The sequence below is a fragment of the Podarcis melisellensis genome (assembly GCF_964234715.1).
Source record: "Podarcis melisellensis genome assembly, chromosome: 12".
Classification (NCBI taxonomy): domain Eukaryota; kingdom Metazoa; phylum Chordata; class Lepidosauria; order Squamata; family Lacertidae; genus Podarcis; species Podarcis melisellensis.
The window spans coordinates 28,683,051-28,710,557 of NC_138544.1; the positions used below are offsets into that span (position 1 = coordinate 28,683,051).

The 27,507-nt window shown below is 39.7% G+C and overlaps 1 protein-coding gene and 1 long non-coding RNA gene across 3 annotated transcripts in view; one reads left to right on the forward strand and one right to left on the reverse strand.

Moving 5' to 3' along the window:
• Nucleotides 1–2,315: 2,315 nt before the first annotated feature.
• LOC309353900 overlaps nucleotides 2,316–27,507 on the reverse strand; it is a 233,895-nt gene continuing 208,703 nt past the window's right edge. Inside the window, exon 2 of the long non-coding RNA XR_014162130.1 lies at nucleotides 2,316–2,758. This is a non-coding gene — a long non-coding RNA (uncharacterized lncRNA). The remainder of the gene's footprint in view (nucleotides 2,759–27,507) is intronic.
• CRPPA (CDP-L-ribitol pyrophosphorylase A) overlaps nucleotides 4,327–27,507 on the forward strand; it is a 49,936-nt gene continuing 26,755 nt past the window's right edge. The window contains exons 1-5 of one of the 2 annotated variants that reach the window (XR_014161995.1): nucleotides 4,327–4,765; nucleotides 11,235–11,514; nucleotides 21,263–21,412; nucleotides 23,288–23,392; nucleotides 25,504–25,549. Coding sequence is in view for 1 of the 2 variants with exons in the window: in XM_081883344.1 (XP_081739470.1) it covers nucleotides 4,344–4,765; nucleotides 11,235–11,514; nucleotides 21,263–21,412; nucleotides 23,288–23,392; nucleotides 25,504–25,549 (1,003 nt within the window). In the remaining variant the exon portion in view is untranslated. The remainder of the gene's footprint in view (nucleotides 4,766–11,234; nucleotides 11,515–21,262; nucleotides 21,413–23,287; nucleotides 23,393–25,503; nucleotides 25,550–27,507) is intronic. The other variant, XM_081883344.1, reaches the window with a different exon arrangement.

Here is a 27,507-nt window from a genome sequence, read left to right on the forward strand (position 1 = left end):
AGATTCCTTCATTCCCCGGGGTCCTTTCCAACTCTACAATTCTATGATGCTATGTTTTAAAGAGCATCCAATGTGCCTTTAAAGCACATTACTTCCCCCAAAATGATTCGTGCCACAGACCTACAATCCCCAGAACCTCTAAAAAACTACAATTCCCAGGATCATTTGGGGGAAGACACCTGTTTAGAACAGGGATGAAGAACCTGCAGTTTGCTCACCCCCATTTCCTAGGAACCAGGAATGGGAAGCTCAAGTGCTTCTAACAGTATGGTTATAGGAAGCCGTGTGTATAAAATACTGAATGTAATAGGGTTATTAAGGTAACTGTATCAGAATTATTATGGGAACGTTAAGGAGGGAGGGGGAAAGATAGATTGTGGAATTCTGGTGGTGAGTGATGATTGGATGAGGATTTGAAAGGGAGTTTGAATGTGAGGCAGTTGAGAGTCAGTTGAGAATGGTGGGTTCTGGAGGGGGTGGTTGGGCAACTAAATATTCAGTTTAGGATCAGTAGTCTAGTCGTCATTCTTGTAATAAAGCAGCATATAAGATAAAGAGAAATACAGTCTCCTTTAGTGAGGGTGCAATACCTAGGATCTGGACCAAACATTGATATTTTTTGCTCTTTTCTAGTTTCATAGGTTTATGTTCAGGTTCTAATGATGTAACAGGGGTGAGGGCTCTTTAAATACTGGACCTAACCCCATTGGTTCAAAAACTGAGAGCACCGAGTAGGTTTCAGTGCATACTCCCTCCTCTCCCCAACATGTGCTTTGCACAAACATGTAACAGCAAGAGAAACCACAGATATTTATTGCTTAGACTCATTAGATATTTAGTGAACACAATAACCATACAATTCAGAGCATATTAACTTTTACTAATTATTAATTACAGTGGTACCTCGTGTTAAATAATTCATTCTGGAGGTCCGTTCTTAACCTGAAACTGTTCTTAACCTGAAGACCACTTTAGCTAATGGAGCCTCCAGTTGCCGCTGCGCCGCCAGAGCACGATTTCTGTTCTCATCCTGAAGCAAAGTTCTTAACCTGCGGTACTATTTCTGGGTTAGTGGAGTCTGTAACCTGAAGAGTATGTAACCCGAGGTACCACTGTACTTATTATTACATTTCTAGGAGACTGAAAACTAAACCTCCACTGCCTTGCAGCTATTCATGAGAAAAGCTTCAGGAGTAAACCCCGAGGACGTAAGGGTGGGGAATCTGTGGTCCTCCACATGCAGTTGGACTCCAATTCCCATCAACCCCATTATTTGGAGAGCTTTTTGTTTCTACAGTGGCCATAGTGGCTTGGATAACTTGTCTTTTGTATTGTATAGGTATACATTTGCATAGGTTTTTTTACATGCTAATAATAACTTCTATTTTACTGTTGCTTGGATTCCCATGGCTTTGTTTGTTGGTTACTGAGAGCCACTGGAAATGTGGAGTGTAAATTGAAAACAACCAACTGAAAGGAAAATGAGGGGCTGAGAAAGAGAAGAAATCAGCCTGCTCATGCTCCCCGATAGCTTATACTGTAGTTTTCTGAAGGGAAGAATTAGGTTGGAGGATGCCATTCCCATCTCCAGAACTGCATGGCCCACCCCTATATAGCTATAAAACGCTCAGGTTTGGGGTCAGCTGGCAGCCCTTTGGCACTGTATAGCACAACAGGTAAGGCCCCAAAGTGAGAAGACATACAATGGCATTTTGTTTCAGGTCCCACTTTTAACCATAACTAAATCCTATTCTATTGCTTTCAGTGGAATTTAGTCATGGGCTGATTTTTGCTAGATTCTGTCCAGGTCACTAAGTATTTCAGGTTGCAACCCTACAAGCACTTATCTAGGATGAAGCCTCAGTGAACTTAATGAGACTAACATCTGAGTAGACATGCATAGGATTGTGTTGTCAAGTAAACAAATGCATGTCCAGCATGCTATCTCTTAAGGAAGGGATACTAATCTCCACAATGTGTTACATGTGTGCATAGAATGGCAGCTATTGTTGTGGGTTAAGAAATACCTTCTTTAGTAGCTCTTTTAAAAAAGAAAGGTCCAACTGATATATAGAAGTGTTTGCAGTCACCAATTGGTTGGATAAGCAACTTGGGAAAAGGAAGCATTTAACTTCCATCTCAGTACACAATGAGCACCTTTTAGCAGACAACCAGGAACTCTCTCAAAGCTATAATTTTGCCTTGGCCTTTCAAAAAAAATCAACAGTAGCTTATATTGTTGGGCATACAGTGAATAAGCAATTGTACTGAAATATTTAAAGACAGCTGCCATTCATTGTAGGGCACAAGGACTATTTACATATGTCAAGAGCATTTTAATGGGAAACAAAGAGGTATAGTTAGCTCTATCCCACTTCCCTAAATGTCAGTCTGGAAGTGTCATTCAGATGAATAAAAGTCAGAAACAAGAGTTTACTTCAGGGGTGGGGAGCATCCAGAATTTGCAAGATTTATTCCCATCAGCCCCAGTCAGCCTGGCCAATAGTCAAAGATGTAGTCCAGTAAGGTAGTCCAGGCTTCCTAGCAATGGTTTATATTGACATCCGAACACTGTGATCTTTTGGCAGAATTAATGGTAACCCTATGTGCTCCAGTACCTACATAAGTAGCTCTGCCTCTTGGAGTGTTATCAGTTCTCCTGCTTCAGATGTTAGGCGCTAAATGGCTCCTTAAACCAAGGTTACAGTCGCCAAAACAGAATGCCTAGTTGCCATTTTTGGACCAGACAAAATTCATTCTGCTTGTGCAGAGAAAATATAACAGATAGAGTTCTACAGGATGTGTTGCTAGTGTCTGAAAATAGTCAAGATCCAAGGATCCCCAGGCATGCACCTCAGCATGGTAGAGACATCAGGAGCTATCCTGGCATCCAGGCATCTTCTCTTGGGTGCAAGTGGCCAGTAGCCAGGTACAAAATACGCCTGGAGAATTTCTAATGCTGAACTTGGGTAAGCTTTTTATAAATGCCAATTTATTTATTATGTTTATTTCCCATATCTCATCCAAGGAGCTAAAGATTCTCCCCTGCTTCATTTTATTTTCACAAACCTCTGAGTTACTTTAGGCTGAAAAAACAGTAGGTTGTCCATTGTCACCCAGTAAACTTTATGGCTGGGTTGACATTTGAACTCAGCAATGTCTCCCTGTTGCTAGTCAAACACTCTACTAATGTCATTAGGGTCAACTAAAAATATCACAATACAGTGAACAAGCTTTTGAAGTTCCCAGAACCACCTTACTACCTAGTGGTGTTTTTTTTTACCTCTAATAATGGTATTATTCTATAATTCCTTTGGGCTTTTCCAGAATAAATTAACACAACTACTTGCTACAAGTTAACTCTGAATTAAGTTCCATTGATTTAATTTGGATTTACTCTGCAGCATTTATCTTGGGGACTGGTGTCTGTGATCTAGTACCCAACCCTGTTGGTGCCACTTAGCAACAATTTGCACTGATCCCAAGACAGCATTATAAAGCTAAAACCATTAGAGATCTTGGCTACAGCTTGTGGTTAGTAAGAAGAGCTCACCTGTGACGGCCGTTTCAATCAACATGCTAACCCTGGAGTTGTCATGATCCATGGCATGGGCATAGTCAGGATTTTTTTTGGGGGGGGCAGGCATTATTGGTCAGTTAGTTAAGTATTTTTATTTACTTGATGGGGGTCAGCTGCCTACTCAGCTACACCCATGGGCCATGGTGACTTCCGGAAGTTGCTGGACTCCCCTCTTCCCTAATCACTGGTCATTCTGGCTGGAAATAAAGGGAGCTGGAGTCCAGCAATATCCGAAGGGCATCACATTCTCTACCCATGTGGACAGTGCATGTGAGGAGGCAGCACAAAGGCCAGGGAGCAGCAAAGTAGCTAGAGCACTCCTCGCACGCCATAGCTAGCCTTGTCCTGTCCTGCAACCCAGGCTACTGAATTGCAGTGACACAAAGCAAGTAACTGGTCTCTGCGCTGAAACATTACATATGCATCGAACTGTAGTAAAAAAACTAGGGCAACATCCTTAACGTAGACAGTCTTCAAGATAACCATGTCTAGCCACAACGTCGCAGGCATTAAACTGAAGGCAGTGTGACGCCGACGGCAGCCACGTGGCTTCCGCTTTGAATCCCAGCCCCTTTTTAAAAAATGGCAAGGCGCATGCGCAGAAAGAACGCAAGCGTCGCCCTTCCTCCCTCGTTTCTAAGAGGGGCAATTTAAAGGGCCAGCCAAACCCAGTTAAAAACAAAGTAAATTTAATAAAAATAAAAAAATGCCGGGGGCGGGCGAGAGGATCAACAAGTAAAAAGGATGGTGGCTTGTTGAGAATATGAGATCAATTCAACGGGGGCGAGCTATCCAGGCAGCCGGCATAGCGCGCCTGATGGTTTTTGCGACTCACAGCCAGGCTTGGGGGTCAAAAGTGAGGCGGGCGGCTGCGGCTGCTCGAGACAAGCCCCTTCTCCGTCCCTGGCGCGCGCGCAACAACCTTTTCTTCCGGGGTGGTGGGGAAGGGAGAAAAGGAGCCACAATTCGGATGTCCACCATGGAGCTGCCGGTGACTGACCTCAGGGAGGGCAGTTGCGGCGGCAAGGGCTCGGAGGCGCCTCGGGAGCGACGCCCGCCGGTGTCTGTGGCGGCGGTGCTCCCCGCCGGAGGAAGCGGGGAGCGCCTGGGCGGCTGCACTCCGAAGCAGTTCTGCGCTCTGCTGGGGAGGCCGCTTGTTAGTTACACGGTGCGAGCCATGGAAAGGTAAATAGCCGCCGCCGCCGCCTCCTCTTCCCTCACGCCAGCCTGACTTAGCGCGGCCAACGGCTTTTCCCCTTCACCCACGCATGCGCACACGCTCTCCAGGGCTGACAGGAATGGCGCGCTTACTTCAGCCCCCCCTCGCCTTCTGAGAGAAATAATAACTGTCAATGTGTAAAATACAAAGCAAGCAGTGTGGGTGTATGAGGGGAACCCCCCCCCAAAAAAAATATCGCATTTGGGCAACGTTAGGGTCGGTCACAATAAGGGTTTTTGCCCAAAATGCGGGTCATAGTCATGGCAACTGCACTTCACGCATCTGAGATTTTGAACAAGACGCAGCTCTGCCTGGAAGCTTACAATTTTACCTCCTTATAAACATTTTAAAAGGAAGGAGTCAGAAAATCAAATTCAGCTCTGTATTATGTGCACACGTGAAAAGACCTATTGATTTCACGAGAATTCGCTTTCAGAGTCGTGCTTACTTACCTGCTGAATACAGGGGTGTTTATTCTGATTAAACACTAGGAGTTTTGCAGCCTTGATTCCACGGCTTTATTGCTAAGATGAGGGAGATGTTCAAAGGCAAGAAGTTGGCTCACAAGCCCTACCTGCTTGGATCCCTTGTCCTATGGAGCCTCAGCTAGTAAAAAATATTTGCAGTTCTGAGTGCTCATGATCACTAATGGAAGCTTAAGCATGTGTTGTACTTATTTATCTTTTACACTTACACCCCACCTTTTTTCTAAGGAGCTCAAGGTGGCGTACATGGTACATGTTGACTTGGAGGTCCCACTAACTTCAGGGAAGCTCTTACTGTGTTTTGAACTGAAGCTCTGGAATTTGATCTTATGCAGCTGGGTACACCTAAGCTGCTTGAAATGAGTAGGCTTTTTCAAAGTATTCACAGGTTTGGTCTGTAAATGATCTTGAGTATGTAGCTGTCTATATCCCAGGTCATTTCATATTCCAGGTAATTCCAAAACCTAAAGTTGTAGGTTTGATGGAAAGAAAAGAAAAATCATTGCAAGTGATGTGTATTTTTTTTAATTAAAAAAATTGAATTGGAGTTGGGGTAATTTACACTGGAAATTTTTATGATGTCCTAGGGAGTAATCTAATTTAGCATAACTGTGTTTAGTAAATGAAGCTAGTGGCATTGCCTAATATTTACTTGTAGCTGTAGTTGACATCTATTTACTGTTACTAATGAAATTATGAAATGGAAAAAATTATGTGGGGAAAATACGGCACTGAAACCCCTACATCAGTAATTGTAAGCATGTAAATAATGTGATGAACGGGGCCATAAATCTTTGGTAGATCACATATTTTGCATTCACTGGGTCACAAGTCCTTCTCCCTGTCAAGTCCTGGTATGGCTGGAAAAAGAGGCCTGCCTGAAAAGTTAGAGAGACACTGTCAGAGCCCACAAAGAATAGACTCCATGCTGTTGTACTCTTTAACTCCACAGTTAATATTTTGGAATAGCTACCGTCCCCATCCTGTATTTACCAGCTATTCATGGCAGGCCTTTATTGCTCCAGCTCCTCCAACTGTCATTTTTCCGAACTGTCAGAAAAGCTGATGTCAAAGCCTATACCCAGTTGGGGCAAACAGGGAGCCATACAGTCATGGGGCAGTACTTTAGTCTGGACTGCTTTCAATTATGGATACCATAAAATTTGGACTGGCAAGGGTGAATATATAAAATAGGAAGGTATCACTTGGATACATTATTGTGATTGGCATTAAATCTGTTCCATGGCCCTGATTACTTACAAGCATCTCCCCACTTACCTGTGTTCTGCTTGCATGGTGCTGGAAAATAAATAAATAGAATCATACTGTACCAGGAAGTGGTGGGAGAGAGCTGGAGAGTCCTCGCAGCTTACAAGGAGACCCTCCCCAGAACCTGAAGAGGGCGGAGGAAGCCCCAAAGAGACCTGTGGCACAGTGGGGTTTTGTTTACCTAATACAGTAGCTGACATGTGGGGTAGCACAGCAGCAGCCACCGCTGCCACTTTCCTGTGTGTCCTCCAACCTCCAGCTGGTCCCAGAGCTTCTACTATAGATATTTTGGTCTGGGTTGGAGAGGGAACTGGAGAGCAGAAAAAATAGACGTTTAGAGACTTTTTAGAGGGTGCTCTGCACTTTATGCAATTTTATTTACGCTTGTGGGTGAAGGATCATAACCCCTGCATAAGTGAGGGGACACCTGTACTCTAGACTCAAGAGTATTTCATTGAGAATCAAGCCTACCCCTGTTTTGTATAGCTTTTCTCTTTATCTGCATAATCCAGTCCAGGGTTCTTAGCCCCACTAGGGCAATAGTCTTTCACTAGCTGGTCAGGACTCAAAGCTGGATTGTATCCTGACCTAAGGTGGATCAGCCCAGTGGCATTACAGCATTACTTGCATATGGAGGTAAATTAAGGATCAGTACTGCATGTATGGGCTAATGGAGCTTCTGAGTCTGAAAAGGTTGAACATTCTGCATGAGAGTCTGTTGGAATGTTGGAAAGGAACTGGTTTATATGTGACTGAGGCCATGCATGCTGAAAATAGATTCCAGGACTGAGCCTGAAATAACATTGACTTAGGTTAAGTTTATTGTGTTTTGAAAAAACTCAGTGCATGCTTACTACCCCATCTGTTGAATTCAATCTTGCCTCCTCTTGTTCATTTTTAATAACATTCTTTCTGCCCCTGTTGTGCCCCATTTATGTTGCCTACCACCCTTTATGGCTTGCCCTTAGCTTTTGTTGTTCCTCATAGACTGAATGTGTTGTCTTAATAGTTTGGCAGGTGCATAAATTGTAATTTTGCACACCACTACCCTGTGTTTGATTGTGAAGAATGATTCGGTAAGTGACCTTTTTGCCATGTGCAAATGTGCAGAAAGGAAAATGACTTGGATATTTGAAGAATGGTTGTACTCAGCAGTTTTTCAAACAGTGTGTTAAGGTGGGCAATGGGAATACAGAGTCAGAAATTCCCAGGGCTTAGCCCTGGAGATTGCCTCTAATACAATGGATGTTTATGTGAATCAATAAAGAGGTGTCTGAGTTCAGGAGTGGAGTGTCTTTCTGTTCCAGAAAGGCTTCACACTTGGGCAGAAGAGAGTACTTGCATGTGAATTTGTTTAAAGATACAAAATATACAGAAGCTGAGTTAAAAATACAGTTTTTAGAAGGGAACGGAGCGATGCTGTCACCCACACAAAATCAACATATTGGCTTAAACTGACTGTGATGAACCCCTGCAAGTGTTCCCTATTACATGCCAATGGTGCCAGAGGAATAGATTTATCACCATTCTCTCCAACAAAACCCTGTGGTGGTAGTGGTGGAAAAACTAGTGTGTGTGGTTAACACTGACTAATATTCCATTATCTCTAATTAATGCATATGTTGGTATTTATGCATGATGAATGAGCATTGTTTTGGCACCCCAACTTATGCTCATTCATTCTTAGCTGTCTTAGCCCCCCACTTGTGCCACCCTGCATGTCCCTTCTCTCTTTCCATCTGTATTGGGTCTTTCCAAGAAGCCTTCTCTGACCCCATCCTGGGTGGGTTGCTTTCATTCTTTACAGATGCCAGAGGATTACTGTGTCTTGCTTTGAGCTTTGGCAGCACTTTATACAGTGTCATGCTAACAATTTAATTGGCTCCTGACTCAATCTCTGGGACTCATCAGCAGCTAGTACCCTTCTTAGAAAACATGAAAAGACCCCCCACTCCAATCATTTGTGGCTTCCTTGCTTTCCAGTATATTCTAATTGCAGACTTTCTTCCCTTTTCAATAGCTCTTTGATGGCATATTGCCCCGAACAGGCATCATCTAGTCCTTGGTCAAATTTAAAAAGGTGTCTTTAGCTGGAAAGATCAAATATCCCATCACCCTTGAAAGGGTACCAAGTGATGTACCCTTTCTGAGAGCTGGCGTCTTCTAAAATAAGGGACATCTGGAAAACATTTCACCACGAAGTTGCAAGTTCCATTATGTTCCAGAATATTTTTTTCTTTTCAAGGAGTTATGACCCATGATTAGCTTTGTGATATATTTGGATCTACGTCTTGATGAAGTCTGCTAAAAGACAGAAATTGATTCCATCTATTACTTTTTGCTTCTTTGAATGAAGTTATCTGCTTCATCGTCTTGATAAAACTAGTTCATGAATTCTTTCATGAGCACCACACACTGTATTCTTCCGTCTATTTCATAAGTGAAGCGAGCACTGAGTAGTACTGTATTGGGTTAAAAAATAAATATATTGTTTGTGCTATATTCTGCCTTTTGACTTGCTTTCCAGAGCTTAATTATCACTCCTTAATATAAAACATTCAATTTAGCTTCTGTTTCAAAATAGAATGCATTCTGAAAACAAGCAAATGTTTTGATACATTTTAAAGGAAAACTAAGTAACTATTTTTAAATAAATATTCTCTTTTAGTGTAATTTTTGAGCTTGCATTTTGGTAGAAATAACATCTACTTAGAAGTTCAGCTCTATCCAGTGGTGGTTTTACCTTGGTGAAAAGTACTTCAGCTCATGCACGGTCCCAGTTTTCACCAATCCCCTTTACCCACATAAGGCTTCCTAAAAATATGTTTCTGAGGGTTGGGTACCATCTGGAACAGCATGGGTTATGGCACTGGCAGGAGATTTCTGCTGAAAATGGGTTCTGTGAATGAAAACACTTTCCACTATGGCAAACTCACTGGGAAGAAGGATTAATTGTTAAATCACCCTGGGAGCTGTTGCTGTGTGAGGGAAAGAGGGGTCTCCTAACATGGTTGGCGCTGTGGGTTAAACCACAGAGCCTAGGACTTGCTGATCAGAAGGTCGGCGGTTCGAATCCCTGTGACAGGGTGAGCTACCGTTGCTCAGTCCCTGCTCCTGCCAACCTAGCAGTTTGAAAGCACATCAAAGTGCAAGTAGATAAATAGGTACTGCTCCGGTGGGAAGGTAAACGGCGTTTCCGTGAGCTGCTCTGGTTCACCAGAAGCGGTTTAGTCTTGCTATTAGCCGGCTCCCTCGGCCAATAAAGCAAGATGAGCACTGCAACCCCAGAGTCGGCCACGACTGGACCTAATAGTCAGGGGTCCCTTTACTTTTACCTTTAACACCTCTTAGTACCTGTAGCAAACATTAAGTTCCCAGAATTGTTGGGGGGAAAGCTATGGCTATATAAAGTGATATCTCATTCTTCTTTGGTGTAAGCCGTGTAAGATCGTCTTCCATGAAAACAGTGACTGTGGAGGCCAATTCTGGATCCACACGTCCTTCCACAGTGGGGACATAGTTTTCTGGGTGGGAGTTGATCATGGTGAGGGTTTGCCAAATGTGCCTTCCTCTTAGCTCATTTCTCCTTATCACCCTGAGTTCGCGCATCTTCAAGGTCCACAACAGCTTTGGTAAAGGCTGTTCTCCAATTGAACACTCACAGGCCAGTGTTTCCCAATTGTTGGTGTTTAAACAGTACAGTGGTACCTCGGGTTAAGTACTTAATTCATTCTGGAAGTCCGTTTTTAATCTGAGGCACCACTTTAGCTAATGGGGCCTCCTGCTGCTGTTGCGCCGCTGGAGCACAATTTCTGTTCTCTTCCTGAAGCAAAGTTCTTAACCCGAGGTACTATTTCTGGCTTAGCGGAGTCTGTAACCTGAAGCGTTTGTAACCTGAAGCGTATGTAACCCGAGGTACCACTGTACTATATTTTTTTTTAGATTTGCCTTGAGAGAGTCTTTAAACCTCTTTTGTTGACCACCAGCATTACACTTTCCATTCTTAAGTTGGGAATAGAGTAGCTGCTTACGAAGACAGTAATCAGGCATCTGAACAACATGACCAGTCCAACTAAGTTGATGTTGAAGAATCATTGCTTTGACACTGGTGATCTTTGTTTCTTCCAGTACACGGACATTAGTTCACCTATCTGCCCCAGTGATGTGTAAATTTTTTCAGAGATACCGTTGATTGAATCGTTCAAGGATTTAAATATTTAAAGTGGTATGATACTGCTTTAAATGTATAGTGCAGATGGGGCCATAGTTGGCAAATTCACTACAGGTTTCCCTAAGGCCATACCCTATTATACCCCAGTCATACATAATAGGCGAGAATCTTCTTATGCCTCTAGTAAATAGTATATGTCTAAGAATATTTTGTGTCTTAACAAATAGATTGCAGTTGTGAGTAAATTCTGGTCACAAAGTTGGTTATTTACTTGAGTAAATGAGAAGATTTATGATTCAAAGATCTAATGTAGAAGTTTCAGTTGGGTAAAACATAGTTCACTATTGTTCTGAACATGTGAATTGTGTCTTGCTTTTTTTGCTAGTGTTCCTAAATGGCAAACAAGTAAAATTAAAGAAACACTGAAAGATACTTTTACCATTTTTTTACATATTTAGAAAAAAAATACTCGTGCATGTGCATTAAATAATTTTATTCAATGCCTTATAGAATCAGCTGGATATCTGATATTGTTGTGGTGGTGTCTCCGGAGAACGTTGAAGTAATGAAGTCTATTATAAAAAAATATGGTCACAAACGAACAACAGTAGCCGAAGGTGGAATGACTCGTCATAGATCGATCTTCAATGGATTGAAAAAATTTGCAGAGAGCCACCTTCTCAGTTCACCACTTCAGAAACCAGAAGTAGTAATAATCCATGATGCCGTGAGACCATTTGTTGAGGAGGACATACTTTTTAAAGTAGTTATGGCTGCCAAAGAGCATGGGGTAAGTACTGTAAAATCGCAGAACTCTAATGCTGAGATAGTAGGTGGTAACACAGAGACAACTAACAGTGCTCTGAGTTTGGATGATCTCAGTGATCAGACTGCGATATAAGGGCTCAGGCACTTCATAAGGTATCCTGGACCCAGGTTTTTAAGGGTTTTCAGTATCCTGAACCTGGCGTGGTAGGATAGGATAGGTAGGATAGAGACAGCAAGTATAGATTTTCTAGGAGAGATGTCACATGCTTTTACCATCTGACCTCACTAGCAGCCCAGCTCCTGCCTTCTGTGCCAGCTGGAGCTTCCAGACTAGGCTAAAGGGCAAAGAGCACATTACAGTAACCCAACCTTGAGTTTACCAATGCATGGACTACAGTGATCTGGTTATGCTGATCCATACAGAGAAAGACTCTGGAAATTAAGCATTCCAAGATATCCTAAAATGAGTTAAAGAACATTTAACACTTATTTAAATTTCTATGAAAAATAATGATTTCCTTTTACATTGTGTGTGTAGAGACTTCCTGGTTTCCTTTCCTTTCCTTTTTCATTAAAAAAAAAACACAACCTGTCTGAAACTTCATACTAAATCACTCATGCAAGGAAGATGATGCTAATTTAGAGTTCAGGTTCTGCATACCATAAAGATAGCATAATTGTATGAAGTTTTAATGTTCTTAAAATGGCAATTGATCAAGTAGGATATTGCACTCCTTAATTCCACTTGTCAGTGGAATAAATTACTTTATTACATTTACTAATCAGTTTGTTATTTGCCTGAAGGATTCAAAATGTGCAACTTTCCAGACCTTCCAAATTAGGCCTTAATAAATTAATTATATGAAACAATCTCCTGATAATGTTAGAATATAATTTTGTAACCAATTAGATTCCATTTATGTTTTGAAGCAATTTATAATTAAAATTTTACATTTCTAAAACCCACTATTTTTGTTGCCAATACAAGTTGTGGAAAGTAGTGGAAACAGAAGAAGGCAGCATTCCAAAGCCCCTAGCAAGTTTTTTTATTGCCAACAATTTAAACTACACCACAAAGAAAAATGCTTGCAGCATGTTTTCTTTAAATTGAACTTGTCAGTCCAGCTTGAAAGATAGAATTGAGAGACAGAGTCTCTATAATTACAACAAGTATTGAATTAAGTCTGATTCTTTCCTTACAATTATTGCTGTTTATAAGTAAAAAGTGACTCAAAAACTTTCACGTTTTCAAAAGTTAGAATTTTCCTGATTGTTTTTTGGATTTGTATTTCACATGAAACAGGCAGCCAATTGAAAGATGAGAATGATGCTTCTTCATGCTTTCAAATAAACATTTAGTGTTAAATGTGAAATTGTACATTTTGAAAATAAATATTGATTAGGGATATAACAATGTGATTAGTTTGAAAAGAGTTGACTGCCAGAATACCCAGGTGTAGAATCTAGCTTCTGTTGAGTGAGAATTCAGGACGTTGTTGTGTTTGTGTTCAGTGCCTGTGTACTTTTACTTAGACCAGGTGTATGTGTATTCTAGGGCTAGAAAAATCACCTTCAGAGTTGCCAAACTGCAGAATTACAGAATTTGGACTGAAGGATCACATAGATAAATGGAAGCTCCATTGCAGATGAGCACAGTATATATTGGCCTTACATGGAATGGAATTGCCATGCCCATAACTTCCATGCTTTTGGTGAATGAGTTTATAAGCATCTTAGCCCCAAGTTTTCTCGATCTTATAATTTCATTGTATTTCTTAAAGGAAATTCACTGAATGACATAGATCACCTTGGAGGGAGGCATCCATCAAAATCTAACTTAATTGTGGCTCTATATTCATTAACATTTATACTGTGATTTGACGTGTTGAAAATATTTATTTATTTATTTATTTATTTATTTATTTATTTATTTATAGCAGTAATCTCTACATCAGTCCTCTAAGAGTAGTTCTCTTAGTTTTTATTATCTTCCCGGTATATCTTGTAGTTTAAGAAGTGTACTTGGCATACTGTAATCTGTTGTTATCCTCATGTTAAGGGAGTGGAAGGTGAGACAGTGTGTCTATTGCAGCCCTAGAATGTAGTCTGCTGCAGTTATCAAAGATTGCAAATTGAGAGCATGTGACAAAGAGGTGTAAAACAGGTCACTCAAGGAAGCTAAGCTGAGCCAGAAACGGCAAATCAAGTGAAGCCATAGCACATCCTTGCACACACAGGCAAACACACAACAGCACTCTAAGGTGCTCACATGCATCTGGCAGTGTTTCACATATAAAAACAGACACAGCACTAATGTTACCTACCTCCTGACTTTTGTTCAGCCTTTTAGCCTGATGATTACCTTTTTTCAGAGGGCAGAGGAGGGACCCAACTTTACCTTTGTTGTTGTTGTTTAGTCGTTTAGTCATGTCCGACTCTTCGTGACCCCATGGACCAGACCACCCAGGTACTCCTGTCTTCCACTGCCTCCCGCAGTTTGGTCAAACTCATGCTGGTAGCTTTGAGAACACTGTCCAACCATCTCATCCTCTGTCGTCCCCTTCTCCTTGTGCCCTCCATCTTTCCCAACATCAGGTTCTTTTCCAGGGAGTCTTCTCTTCTCATGAGGTGGCCAACTTTACCTAGGCAACATCAATCTGGCAATGAGCATGTACTGAATTAACTTACACTTAACTTACCCCTGTAGTATCTCTTTTCTTTTACATAATTTAAACTAAAAAGGAAAAATGGAAGGTACCCCAAAATTGTAGAAAACACGGAATCCTCCTGCACTTCAATGATAAAAAATTAACTGCTTTAATTCAGTCATTTTCCTTTTTTTCGCTTTCCTCCCTTTCTTTCTTTTTGGTAATGTGGCTAGCTTAAACCCTTTGCCAGGTAGATTCGCTATGCCAAGTTGCATAGTGATAGGATGAATCATCTTGATTTTATTATGAATGGAATTCTGAAACAGCTGTTTTAACTATACAGCTGCTCCTAGAGCAGCACAATAAGAAATTTATGTGTATAGATTTTGTTATACTTCAGAATGAAATTTTGTTGTTGGATATCTAATTTTGGCTGCATAGGTGACTGACATGTAAGATGAGACATAGTTTGGAGACACTGTTTCAAAACCAGCTGCACCTGCAATTACAATAGAACACCAGAACAATTGCGTAAGTGCTGCATTAAAGAAAAGGAGAGGCTTTGTCAACCTCACATAAAGATACCCTTGTGCATATGTTTAGGATGAAGTTTCTGAGAATGCTTACTAAGCTTGTGAAGACATTTTTCATCCCCTAATTAGGAATGCTGTATGTTGGTTGCAGCAGGCAAATGTGAAAAAAAAATTGAGCAGTTGTCCACTGAGTCTGTGGGACAGTTACCACTATATAGCATTCTAGTGAAAGATGGCCATTCTGCCATCCCTTCTATCAGTTGTTTATAAAATGCACTATTCCCTGGAATAAGCTCTAGATCAGATATATACTCAACCTTTTTGAGCCCAAGGGCATGTTTAGAAATCTTAGGGTGGAGTCCAACAAAGTAGTTCTGCTAGGGCATGGACTTTGGCTGTGAAACAGAATTTCACCTCTTGCTCCTCTCCCTGCACCCATCTAAATCTGTTCTGGGGTTTCCCCCCAGATTTACACATGGGGAAAGGTGTGGAGGGAAAGTTCTGTTACGCAAGCAGAATCCTTGTGCTAGCAGAACTACTTTGATGGTTACCACCATAAGAAACTGTCATGGGTCTCACAAAATACTAGTTTCCTAGAATCGCAGCTGGTGATGCTCACAACCCTCTACAACTCCCCAGAAACAAAACAGACAAAAAAGCAATCAACATCCCCCAAACAGGCAATCAAATAACCCAATGGCTGCCATGTTGGGGGCCCTAGCTTTAGATCATGGTTGTCCTAGGGTGGTACGCTGTTTCAGGCTACAGATGAGGGCATTTTATAAAAATAAAAAAATCACCTCTGTGAAATGCACAAACAAACCACTCGCTTAAAGTAGAAAAGAATCTATGAGGTTGTTCTTCTCCCTTCTTTTTTCTGTTTGGAGAGATTTAAAACACAACAACCTTGACATGGTAGAGTTCACTCTACTACTTCATTTTGCTGAACACGTAGAATAATAACTAGATGAACTCTATAAGAGCCAGCATTTTCTGGTTGTTATGCCCGTTACTGTTTTTCAGAAAGTTAGTGCTCCGAGGACTATTTGCTCCTGGGTTGACTTCAAGAACACCACTTAATATACAGTCTCAGTGAAGGGTTTTTAAAAAATTGCTTGTGGGTGAATTTCATTGTTCTTTTAGATACTATTTGTATGACTGAAGGTTCCTTAGAAGCAAGGTTTTCTGCTGTGCTTCTTTTTTCTTAAGCTGCTTCATGGCTTGCACCGCCCCCCTCTCCAAGGCTCCAGGGACTAGTTGAAAACATTCCTAATGCAATTAGTGCATGTCATTTCATTGTGAAGTGCAACTTTGTAACTTAAATGATCAACATCCTTAAGGCATGTGCCTTTCTTCTGATTTCTAATTTGCCTTAGTGCTATCACAAAATGAGCTACTGTGCTTGCACATACCTGCAGCAACTTGTTATCGGATAGAAAATGCAGCAAATGTTCTTGTGCAGTATTGAAAACTTAGGGAAAGCTTTCCTTCTTTCTTCACCAGTTGCAAGAGAGACAACAAAATTGCTCTGCTTTGGTTTTGTTTGACATAGCAGAGTGGGCCCCTGCAAAATCCTTGAGTGCTCTATTGCTCCCCAAAGCTCACTGATCTCATGCAATCCTTCTCGTGCAGTATATGTTATTCGGTGTTTAAATTTTCAGGTATGCTTTGAACCTTCTAGTAATGTTTTGATTCTCTTGACTTCCTTTGTTGTTGGGCAAGAAGCCAACAAGCTGTGGGTTGAGACGGAGGAGGTCTGGTACAGCCTCTGGATCCTATTCCTGGCTTCCTTCAAATTTTAGATATTTCATTATAGTGCTCATTAGTGAAATATTATTTCCCCCAAGGCAGTCTAAAGGACTCTCCCAGTGATTCATAACTTGTGGGACACTATACACCATTCAGCTATAAAATTATGACTACCTCAAATCAGGCTGCAGAAAAACAGTTTAAGTGGTACTGTTTTTAAGTTATGACAATTCCAATGTTCTAAGAAATATTTCTTGTACTTGGACTCTCCCCTCCCCAATAACTTATTGTGCACAGAGAGCACAGTAATGATACTCATTGTAGAGTTCTAAACCTTTACAACTTCAAAATTCCTAGATGCTTCTTTTTAAAAGATAATGAAACCCTTCCTAATGGACTTTATGAACTGAAACCTATTTTTATTCCGTACTTTCACCTTTTTAACAGGTTTATGAATCAGTGGAGCAGGTAGTATTTAAGGAGACCTGTGTTTCCGAAACTTGTTACTGTAGCAAACTTTCAACAAAGCTTCTTTGTGCATGAAATGGTTTTATTGGGTAAAACTAGGCTGTAAAAGCCAAAAGGAAACATTGGTTAATTTAGACTTAATACAGTAGAAAGTTGGGAACCTTGAATCCTCAGGAAATAATGCAGCTACTGACTAGAATCCAGTTTGCTTGTGTATCTGTTTTTGATAGGAATAGGAATTCTTATCTAATATGAACAGATCTTTAGAAATAAAGTTATGTAGCTTAAGAAAACCACTGTTTCTAAAGAAATAATTACTGCTCCTTAAAATGAATGCTTTTTAAATTTAGGATTTGATTGTAATTTTTCTAGAGTATCTTGACAGAATCAGGACATTTCAAGAAATTAGAGGTGTCTTTGATAGAAATAACAAGTGAATAGCCCATTGTAGTTAAAAAAATAAAAAGGATTGTTTAACTTAAAAAAAAAACAATTTAAGAATTTTAAAGAAAGGGACATTTTTTTTTGGCGTCCTACACTTAAATCCACATTTGGAAAGTAACAGAGTGAGAGAGAGGGCTTGAACTAAAGCCACAAGGCTGCTAAAGGGTGTCATAGCAATGCTCTCTTGGTCATATGGCACAAGCCCATTCACCACTTGGAAGAGCTCTGCTGGACAGCTACTATGGACATAGTGATGATGGAGAAGCGAGCTTTCTCCATTGCCATCACCGTATGCTAAGTGCCGTAATGCATTTTGGCCTGTGCTCAGTTGAAGTAGGCACATGTGTGTGTAACTTTTTATGCATATCTGTAAATTTAAGGCCAAGAGAAAAGCTGTTTTAACTGGAAATTAGGTTTAGGATTTTCAGAAACATAGTAGAAACTGTAAAGGAAGAAATTTTGAAACAAAGATTGCAATGCTAACCCCACCCACCTGAGAGTAAGCCCCACTGAATTCAATAGAAATTACTACTTAGTAGACATCCAATTTTGTAATTATGCATTATAAATTTACATTGTGTACATTAAACCTTTGTTTTTAAAGTCTGCTTAATATGCACCATGATGTCCGGTGTCAGGTCATTGATTCAAAGTTTGCTTTAAGCTTCTGATTATCTATTCATTTTGCATTTCGGAATAAACAGATTAAAACTTCCTTCCTGCTGACCTTATTCCAACAAGTTCTAAAACTGGCCCCTTCCAGCTGGGTAAACAGCCTTAAGGATCTAATTTGCCCTCTTCTCTTTAATTCAAAATTATGTTAAATGTTCTCTTCAGTGACTCATGACATCATTCTCCATTTTCACAGAGTAGTTTACACAGGTTCAACAGTTCATTCTCAGCATTACAAATTAAGGAATTTAAGACTCTGGGTTGTACTGTCTTTTTTAACATTCCAAAACCACTCTGGTGTGTAACCATTCTGTCTAGGCCTGTTTTGTAGTCTCAATCGAATACCATGGACTATTTATTTATCGCCCACAAGTTTACCTTTTTACTGTACAGTGGTACCTCGGGTAAAGTACTTAATTCGTTCCAGAGGTCCGTTCTTAACCTGAAACTGTTCTTAACCTGAAGCACCACTTTAGCTAATGGGGCCTCCTGCTGCCACTGTGCCACGGGAGCATGATTTCTGTTCTCATCCTGAAGCAAAGTTCTTAACCCGAGGGAATATTTCTGGGTTAGCGGAGCCTGTAACCTGAGGTACCACTGTACAAGATAGACAGACAAATCCTGGGCCAGAGTCTTCATACCAGCCACATTGGACTCCAAACAAGCACAAAGTATTGTTACCGGAAAGTGTCCCCACACTGTCATTTTGTCTTTTAGTCCTTCTTGAACATTAGTTTGTAAAGGCCAATAAAGGAGTATTTGTAGGTCCTTTGACAACCTCTCCTTGACATGGGAAAGAGAGGTTCCCATTCTTTCCCTCACTTGCCAGGGGAACTCCTGGATGCACTAAAGCCAAATCTCAGTTTCTTAAATTGATCAAGTCAACGCTGCACAGTTTATCAAGCCCTGAGTTCTTGTGTGACTTTCCAGTTAGTAAAACTGGGGATGGGGAAAAGCTGTGCACCTGACTACTGAAATGAGCTGGAGAAGAATTGTGGGGAGGTGTGTTTTTAAGAATCCTAGAAGCTTCTTTCCAAGCCAGGTGTGGACAAATTTGTTGGCATCCCTGACATTTACTTGAAGATGGGATGGGTTTGAGATCTTACAAAAGAGCATAATGAAAGCATCAATAACAGGCACACGAATTTTGTCATAAATTTTGGTGATTAAGTTGCTGTGAAGTAATCTTGGATTTTGTTGGCTACTAAATTAGAATAGTTTTTCTAAAATCAGTTTAACTCTAAAAGAGTAGTTTAATACAGTATCAGTTTAATGCTAAAGAGTAGCTTAATACGGTATCAGTTTAATGTTCAAATATACAACAAAATATTTTTTGGAAATAGTTGAAATATTTTAATCTCATAATTGCTGGTGGTTGCTTTATCTTTGAAGGTGGTATTCTGTAAATTTAGGGTAAGTATTCTTTTAAGACAGTTCTGCTAACAGAAGTGGTAATTACAGTATGTGGCTGAAGCATGTTGATTACTAGAGATATAATTGGTGGGAGCACAGATGTCTGAATAGAAGTACATGTTTCTACCTGTTAAAAACATAAATACACAGGTAATTCTTCTACTTTAGTTTAGAAAATACATGTGGTTTTGAATGCCCACTAATGGAAGTTGTTTCAATGGTGTAAAATAATATTTTCTGTTCAGTAATATGTGGAAAGAGTTTGATTAATTAGGATGTGAAGACATTAATCATATTCATTTACAGAGCAATACTATCCCTGAGTTTATTTATGCCTCCTGGGCAGGGAGAGGTTCTCTTCTAAGTTCCTGTGCATTTGCTCAGCCTGAAGATACACTGGGATAGATTTCAGTCTCAATATATCGCATCACTGCTGCCCTTTCCGTTGGCACCAGTACAAGGGACAAAAAGTGGGTGGAATAGGGAATGGCAAGGGAAGAGCAGAGCTTAATCAGTATTGTGTGCTTTCTCAGGTCACGCTCCTGTCTCCTTCAGTGGTGTAATATTATGCCTGTAAGTGAGGAAGTGTATTATAATGCTACCATTGTTGTCAACGGTCAGCCCTAGACAACTGCCGCGTCTCAATTTCTTTTCTGCTGCAGTAGAGGACAAGATCCCAACTAAGACATGCTTATTTTCCTAAGCATAAGTCCTGACTATCTCCATGATTACAGCTAGCATTTGAAGCCAATCAGAAGGAAGTTGAGAACTGAAAATAAGACTAATTGGGTGAATAGCCAGGAGACTCTGACAGTTCACCAAATGGTGTGTGTGTGAGAGAGGATGGACAAAATGACACTAATTCTGTCAAAGTTGAATTATCAATGTTTACAGTATTGAGCAAGAGAGAGATGTAAAGACTGTTGCTTAGGAGTGGTCTCTGCCTAAAGTTCAAAATACTTAATCACACAGTACATATTCCAGTGTAGTGTTGTAGAATTGTTGGCTAAATTTAACCTATTGTGTCATAACTCTTACCTGATTACTTACCATCAACGTTTGAAACTAAGATATTTATAAGCCTATGAAGGCAACACAGCAGAATTTCACTAACCATGTTTATGAAATAGTATTAAATTAAAGTAATTTGGTTTGATTTGTAATAATTTGGAAAATTAATTTATTATTATTATTATTATTATTATTATTATTATTATTATTATTATTTTAAAACGATGCCACTAGAGTCTGAGTCATATTTAATTTGATGGCTTGGGTCATCTGATTGTTTCTCCACATTCCCATTGTCATGGTTTCAAGTATAGATCTGGGTTTGGTGAAGTGGTCACATTAATACTTTGCCATTTATCCACCAGAGTATGGTTACACTCATTCCATATTTCAGAACAATCAAAATAATTTGTCAGTTGGTTCTTCAACCTCCATAATAAAGTAAGTTTTTTGCCTCCCATAAATAGAAGAGTCTGAAAATACGATAGGTATGTGTGTGCTTTAGATAGTTTTTCACAAATATGAAAGATTGGTGCTAAACATTTTTGGGAAACGTTTTAGTGTTAATTTTCACTGTTTGCTACAACATGATAAAAATAATGCATTCAGCTGTCTATTCCCATACTATGAGGCTCAACTTTCATCAACATCATGCAGAATAGGATGTGCAATATATATCAAGAAGAGTTCAATGGCTGTCTGGATCAGGCCAACAGTGTATGTGGAAGTCAAAATATTAAATTTGCTTGGACTTGTTCTTTAAGCAGAGATTAACTAAGGTAAACATGTAAATCTGTGTTTAAAATCCCCCCTTTTTTTCTTGGTTCCCAAGGCAGCAGGAGCAATCTGTCCTCTTGTCTCCACTGTTATTGCTTCCTCTGCTGACGGATGTTTAGACCATTCACTAGATCGTGCCAAGTACAGAGCAAGTGAAATGCCTCAGGCTTTCTTATTTGATATAATCCATCAAGCATATCATCAGGTAAGAATTTTGGCAATTAAAAAAGAAACTTACTCTTCTCCTCACACCCCCACTCCCATACTGTAAGAGGCAACTGACTTGCATGTGTTATTTGGGGAGTGAATTAGTAAATATTCATTTTAATAAATTATATTTTTGGTTTTTTGCCACCAAATGGTAGCATTTTGTATAATTATGTTATGTTACATAAACTTCCACACAAATACCCACACAAAATGGACGAAAAGGTTTATGTGTTGGGTGTGTACAACCTACACCAGCCTGTGTAGTTGATTCTGCAGTCAAAATGGACAAATGCTTGTTCTTCTAAGTGTGCCTTCTCTTTGTTTTGATTGGGGAAGGTGAAACCTGAAACCACCCTATGTGGGTGCATAGAAACCTCAGACTTGTGCATGGCTGGGATACAGCTTATTGCACAATGATAAAAGTCACAGCCAAGGCTCTGACCAGTTTTACCTCTGCCCACACACTCTACTGGCAGGTGGCTTCTGGAAATTTGCCCATGATGGAATTGCCCTCTGACTGAAAGAGGGACCCATTCAACCTGCCTTTAAAATAGTTTTGAAAATACTGGTTGGAGTTATCCTCTACTGAGTTTCTGAAACACAAGCTCACAGCATGACTGCTAAACCTATTTTCACATCTTGGCCACCGGATCACACACATCTAGTTTCTCTTTAGTCATGTTTGATTTTTGATGCGGTGCATCTTCCTTTCTTGTGGAAGCACACCATCTTGGTAACCAAATGTGAAGACTAACAGACCCTGCATTTAGGAGGAGGCAATCTCCTCTTTTCTGCTTGTTCCTATTGTAGCATCTCCCACAGCTACAGGAGAGTTTGACTTGGTAAATGACAGTATCACACAAGAAATCCTGTTTGCAGGAAGCTTTAGCTTATTTCCCTCTCTTACTCCTGAAAACCAGTACTTACTGCTATCACTAAAAAAAAATAGAGGTATTGAAATTCTGTATTTGTTCCACGTAAACTTAACTACTGCTCACCATCTCAATCTACCTCATACTGATTTAAATTTTCCTAGTTATTTTGATCTTAACAAACATTTTGAGGAATTTATGGACAGCTCATTTTCCTGTTGCTTTTCTGTTTTTCACCCCCCCTCCCGTAGTTAAGAATGTGTAGAGGGAAAGCTACTAATTTGGACTGGTGAATTTGCATTGCTTTGAAGTATTCCAGAATGTCTCAGATGCATTACAGAAGGGATTCTACCATTTTAGTAGCTATACTGTGCTTACATAGTATAGTCAGAATTGAAAGGGCTTTAACTCTGGCAATTCTCCACTGGCACAGTTAACAAAGGACAGAATTACAGAAGATCTTGGCTCAGGAAATAATCTAGCCCTTTCTTGACATAACACTTTCAGTTTATTGAGAGTAAACTGGCAAAGTTTCATAATGTTAGGTTACTGTCCTGTGAGGCATTATACTAGAAAATACATGTTTAGGAGAAGTACAGTTACAGCTGTGCAGCACAGTAGTACGGTCATGGTGTGTGCTTGCAATGTAGGCCGAATCTGAAACAGATATGATAATCTTAGTATTGATGCTGTTAGCTGATGTGGCATATAATAGTATAAAGCAGAAAATTATATGGATCAGGATGGCTTATTTGGACCTCTGCAGTGATTACCATGGTGGCACAACCTGATGTTGGCAGTAACATTTCATCACGCAAATGCAACTGATATAGGCCTATTAGCCAAACATTGACTGCACCTGGACTAGGGTGCTCAGTCAATCTGTACACAGTTGTGACTTTGTATATTTGTAAAGCTTGAGAAACAGTAATTTAAAATGCCATGTTGTATATAAATTCCGTAGGCTACAATGATTTTTGTTTCAACATTGTCTACAGTGCAGTGACTATGACCTGGATTATGGAACAGAATGTTTGCATCTGGCACTAAAATACAACAAAACAAAGGCGAAACTTATTGAAGGGCCCCCTGACTTATGGAAGGTAGGAGCAACATTTTTCTTTAGTAAATGGGAAGCTTTGGAAAGTTGATGATAGTTACATGATTGCACTTCTGAAAAAATATTGTTCAAATGCTACAAACCATGAATGCAATTTAATTATAACAAGCTGTATATCCATGCTGGAGCTTTTAAGATGCCCAACTCGCTTTTCACTGCCACAGATGAATGTAATAAATCTTCTGCAATGTAGAATTGAGATGCAGGTTGTTCCTTGAGATGCCTGTCTCATCAGCCTGATCGAGCTTTTCTTAGGAAAACCCATTCTCCTCTGGTTTTAAGTACCTAGGCAGGATTCAAGAAAGGAAGTTTATGGAAATGGCTCAACTTTGGTAGACTTCTCTTTTAGCTCATACAGAACGATACTCTTCAAATATTCTTTTATATAATATTCTATTATATACACAACACATTTTGATGTGTTTATATCAAATACATCAAACATATATATATATATTAATATGTTGAATAGAGGTAATAATACATAAAAGCACAAGTTCCAGGAGAATTCAAGCCTCCCTGTTCTCCATCTAGTTCTCCTGGCAAAGTCAGCTTCCTGGCATGTCATTCTGTCCGTGTGCTACTCCATTCCACCTGCTGAATGTGTGGATGGACAGAAGTGTCAACAGCAGCCCGAAACAAGTTTCCTGGAGGGGTTAGGGCTGGGCCAGCCAAGTATTGTTGGATCCCAAGCCACTCTCACTGCATCCTATGATCGCCTTGGTTCTATTTCAGGCCCAGTTGTCGCTTCAGCTCTAGGCTGACACAGGCTTCTCCCTCCACCACCTCCTGCGCTTGCCACCATGTAGAGGGATTTGGATTGTACCCTTAATCTCTAAAAAACAAGGTTTACTACAATATCATTAAAGTATGTGACATAACTATAAATGAAATGGAGATACAGTTTTTAATAAAAAAATAGTGTATACATCTTGTGTTAAAAGAATTTCTAGGACTTATCCTTCCACTTTTTGTTATTATGTCTATGCTAAAATCATACTGTAACAACTGTTTTATATATCATTCTGTATCACTATGCAGTATATCCTGTTTATACAAGACATTTGTTACTACACACATACACAATAAATAAAATCTGTTTTGGTAATTTCTCTTGATTTTCTGGCGTCAGTTTTAAGCATGTGAGGTTCAGAGCAACCTATTCATTTCACTACCAAAACTGACATAAGAGCTCTCCTCTATGAGGTGTCTTGCTCAAAGAACACTCCTTCTCCAAAGTACTTTTTGGATCAGAACTAGCAATACATTCAGAGTATTAGAGCAAGAGGATTGTTGTTGTTTTTTTAAAAAAATAAAAGATGTTAACTCTAGATTTTGGGAAATAATGTAATTATCATAGTAAGGGAAGCAATATAATTATCATAGTAATTTAGATGAACTTCTTGACATGAAGATATGCAAATGGTAAATTTACTATTTCACTAAAACAGAATAAAGGTGAACACTCTTAGAAAGAATATGGTAGACATATGTGGGTAAACCAAATGTAGCCATTTTAAAAAAGAATTATAAAATTAATACTGAACAGATTTTAAAGCTTAATACAAATACAGATTTGGAAGATCTTCTGATTTACATTTTTCTCATGGCTTCTAGTGCTTTTTAAATATAATTTAGATATAATTAAATATAATACAGTAACTTGGAGCAGAGCTTTCAGTGTGGCTGTCCCTGTTCTGTGGAACAACATTCCTGTCAAGACACAACAGGTACCCACTATCTGCACTTTCTGGGAATAACTGACGACCTTTTTCTCCCAACAAGCTTTCCCAGCTGAATGAATAGGTCTCTGCCTTATGCATACATTCTGTGTGTTTTTAAAATCATATTTTGTGTTTGTGTGTGCTTTAACTGTTTATTAGTTCATCCATTAGGCTTTGTACATAGCCTTGAGATTGAAGGCTACTAAAAATAACAACAATAATAAAATGACAATATTATGTGTTGACAGTCTTTGAGTGTGGAAAGTGGTCTTTAGGTACATTGTGTGTGTGTGTGTGTGTGTGTGTGTGTGTGTGTGTGTGTGTTATTAAAAACTTGTGGAAGAACTAATTAGGTTTATCTGTCCTTTAGGTGACCTACAAGCGAGATCTGTATGCAGCTGATTCTTTAATTAAGGGTATGTGCTTGTCCTTGAGTCTGCCAGTTCATATAGTCACCAAGATGAAACCACATTTTGTGTGTGAAAACACTAGAAATTAAAGTTGACTGATAAAATAATAAAACCACATAAATAGCTTTAGCTTATTCCTTTAATCATGTAAAGTTGCATAAAGGAACCAGGCAAATGGAAAATAGGCCTTGGGCACTGTCTCTGATTCAAGTCAGACAATGCTGACCTTTCAACCAAAATGAAAGCCTATCCAAGGGGAAAACAGAACTTCAGGAAGTACATAATCAAGACATTAGTGAGGACTTCATTGTTCTGTGTATGGGCATTGCACCAGCAGGGAGATGCAGTGTGAAAGATTCATATGGCTAGTGACAGTACACATCATGGTTGCTGCTGCACAGATTCAACTTGTATTGGCTTCTGTTTCAAGGCTCTAAAAGTGCCTTTACAGATTCTTTCTTAGTGAGAAGTGTAAACATTCACCTTGCCATCACCTTGCACCTTCACACTTCACCATGACAGATTCTCACATCTCGTTTAGTGTTGCACTCCACATTTATTTGAGACAGATCTGCAGCATTAGGGCTTTGATTCTGACTGCTTTGGCAGCAAGTCCCAACTCATCAAATCCCATCTAGCACTGTATTGCCAGCTCCATCTCTTGGAGGGACCTGTCTTTGGGGTGTTAGACTACATACAGCACACAGCTTGCTAAAGTCAAAGCAGGATGTCAGTCCACATGGAGAATCAAGGCAAGCCAAGTAGGAGAATCTAGGTTCAAATTCAGTAACTTCCCAGGGGGCAGTGCTGTGGAGCTGGTCTAAGAGTCAGAAAGGTCTGCAGCCAGGAGGAGGAAGAAGTCCTAGCTGACTGGTTTGGATAGAAAGAGATCTCTCTTTCTGTCTCCAAACTCCTCACAAGCTGCTGCTGTTTCTCATAGGATATGGTGATAGTAATCAGTGTAGCTTCTTAGAGAAACAGTGGAAGAGAACCAACTGAGCCTGACTGAGCTGCTTTCTCATCTGCAGTGTCTGTAGGGACTTGTTCTGTGCAATTCCCTCTCCCTGCATAGGAAAACCAGCCCTAGGAGCCATTAGTCAGTGGATACACTATGGTTCTGCCACACTGCGGCCTTTTATTTGCATTCTAAAAACATTTGGACCTGATTCTTCAAGTGGTTTAAATATTAAGTCTACTACTCTGGTTTTCAGTTGAATGGCCGTCATTGAAAGTTAATCATCTGTGTGAAGGAGATACTCAAACTTCACTTACAAATTAGAAGCAAAATTGGATCCTGGATCCTCATTTTGCATATATTTGTTCATTTAGAAGATTCACGGGAAAGTGTGATTTCTGGTGCACTTAGGTATCTAAAACAATTGTAGCTGCTTAAATATGGGGATTTCCTATGTCAAGGACTGATTTACAAATAAATACGGAACTAGTTACAATGAGCTAAAACCACACTTCATCTTGTGTGTTTACCTATGTATTTAGGGATATTCTGTAAGCAAAGCAACATTGTATTTGTTGTGCAGACTTGTTTCGCCCACCCACAGCTGCTGTGCAAGCTCAGACTAACAAGTTTTTAAACTGGTTAACAATGCCAAGACTAAAAAAACTGAATTTAATTTACATAAACAAACCAGTCTGAAGCGATATGGATTTTCTTATTCTCTACAATGAGCACTTCTTGGCACATGCTCTACTAGTCACTCTAGTAGAAACTAAAAATATCCAGACACATCTTATGTTTTCTATTTTCTTCTTTACCTTCTTCTTTTGCTACAATTGGGTAGTACATTCTGTTCAAATACTGACTCTATAAAATATTTTCTCAAGTCATTCAGATTTTTCTGCTTCTGTAGTATAAATGTTATACCAGTCAGTAATCTATGATGTCTTCACACAAAGGTACTTGACTATTAAGACTATTGAATTTTGAATACAATTTCTTCTTCTTT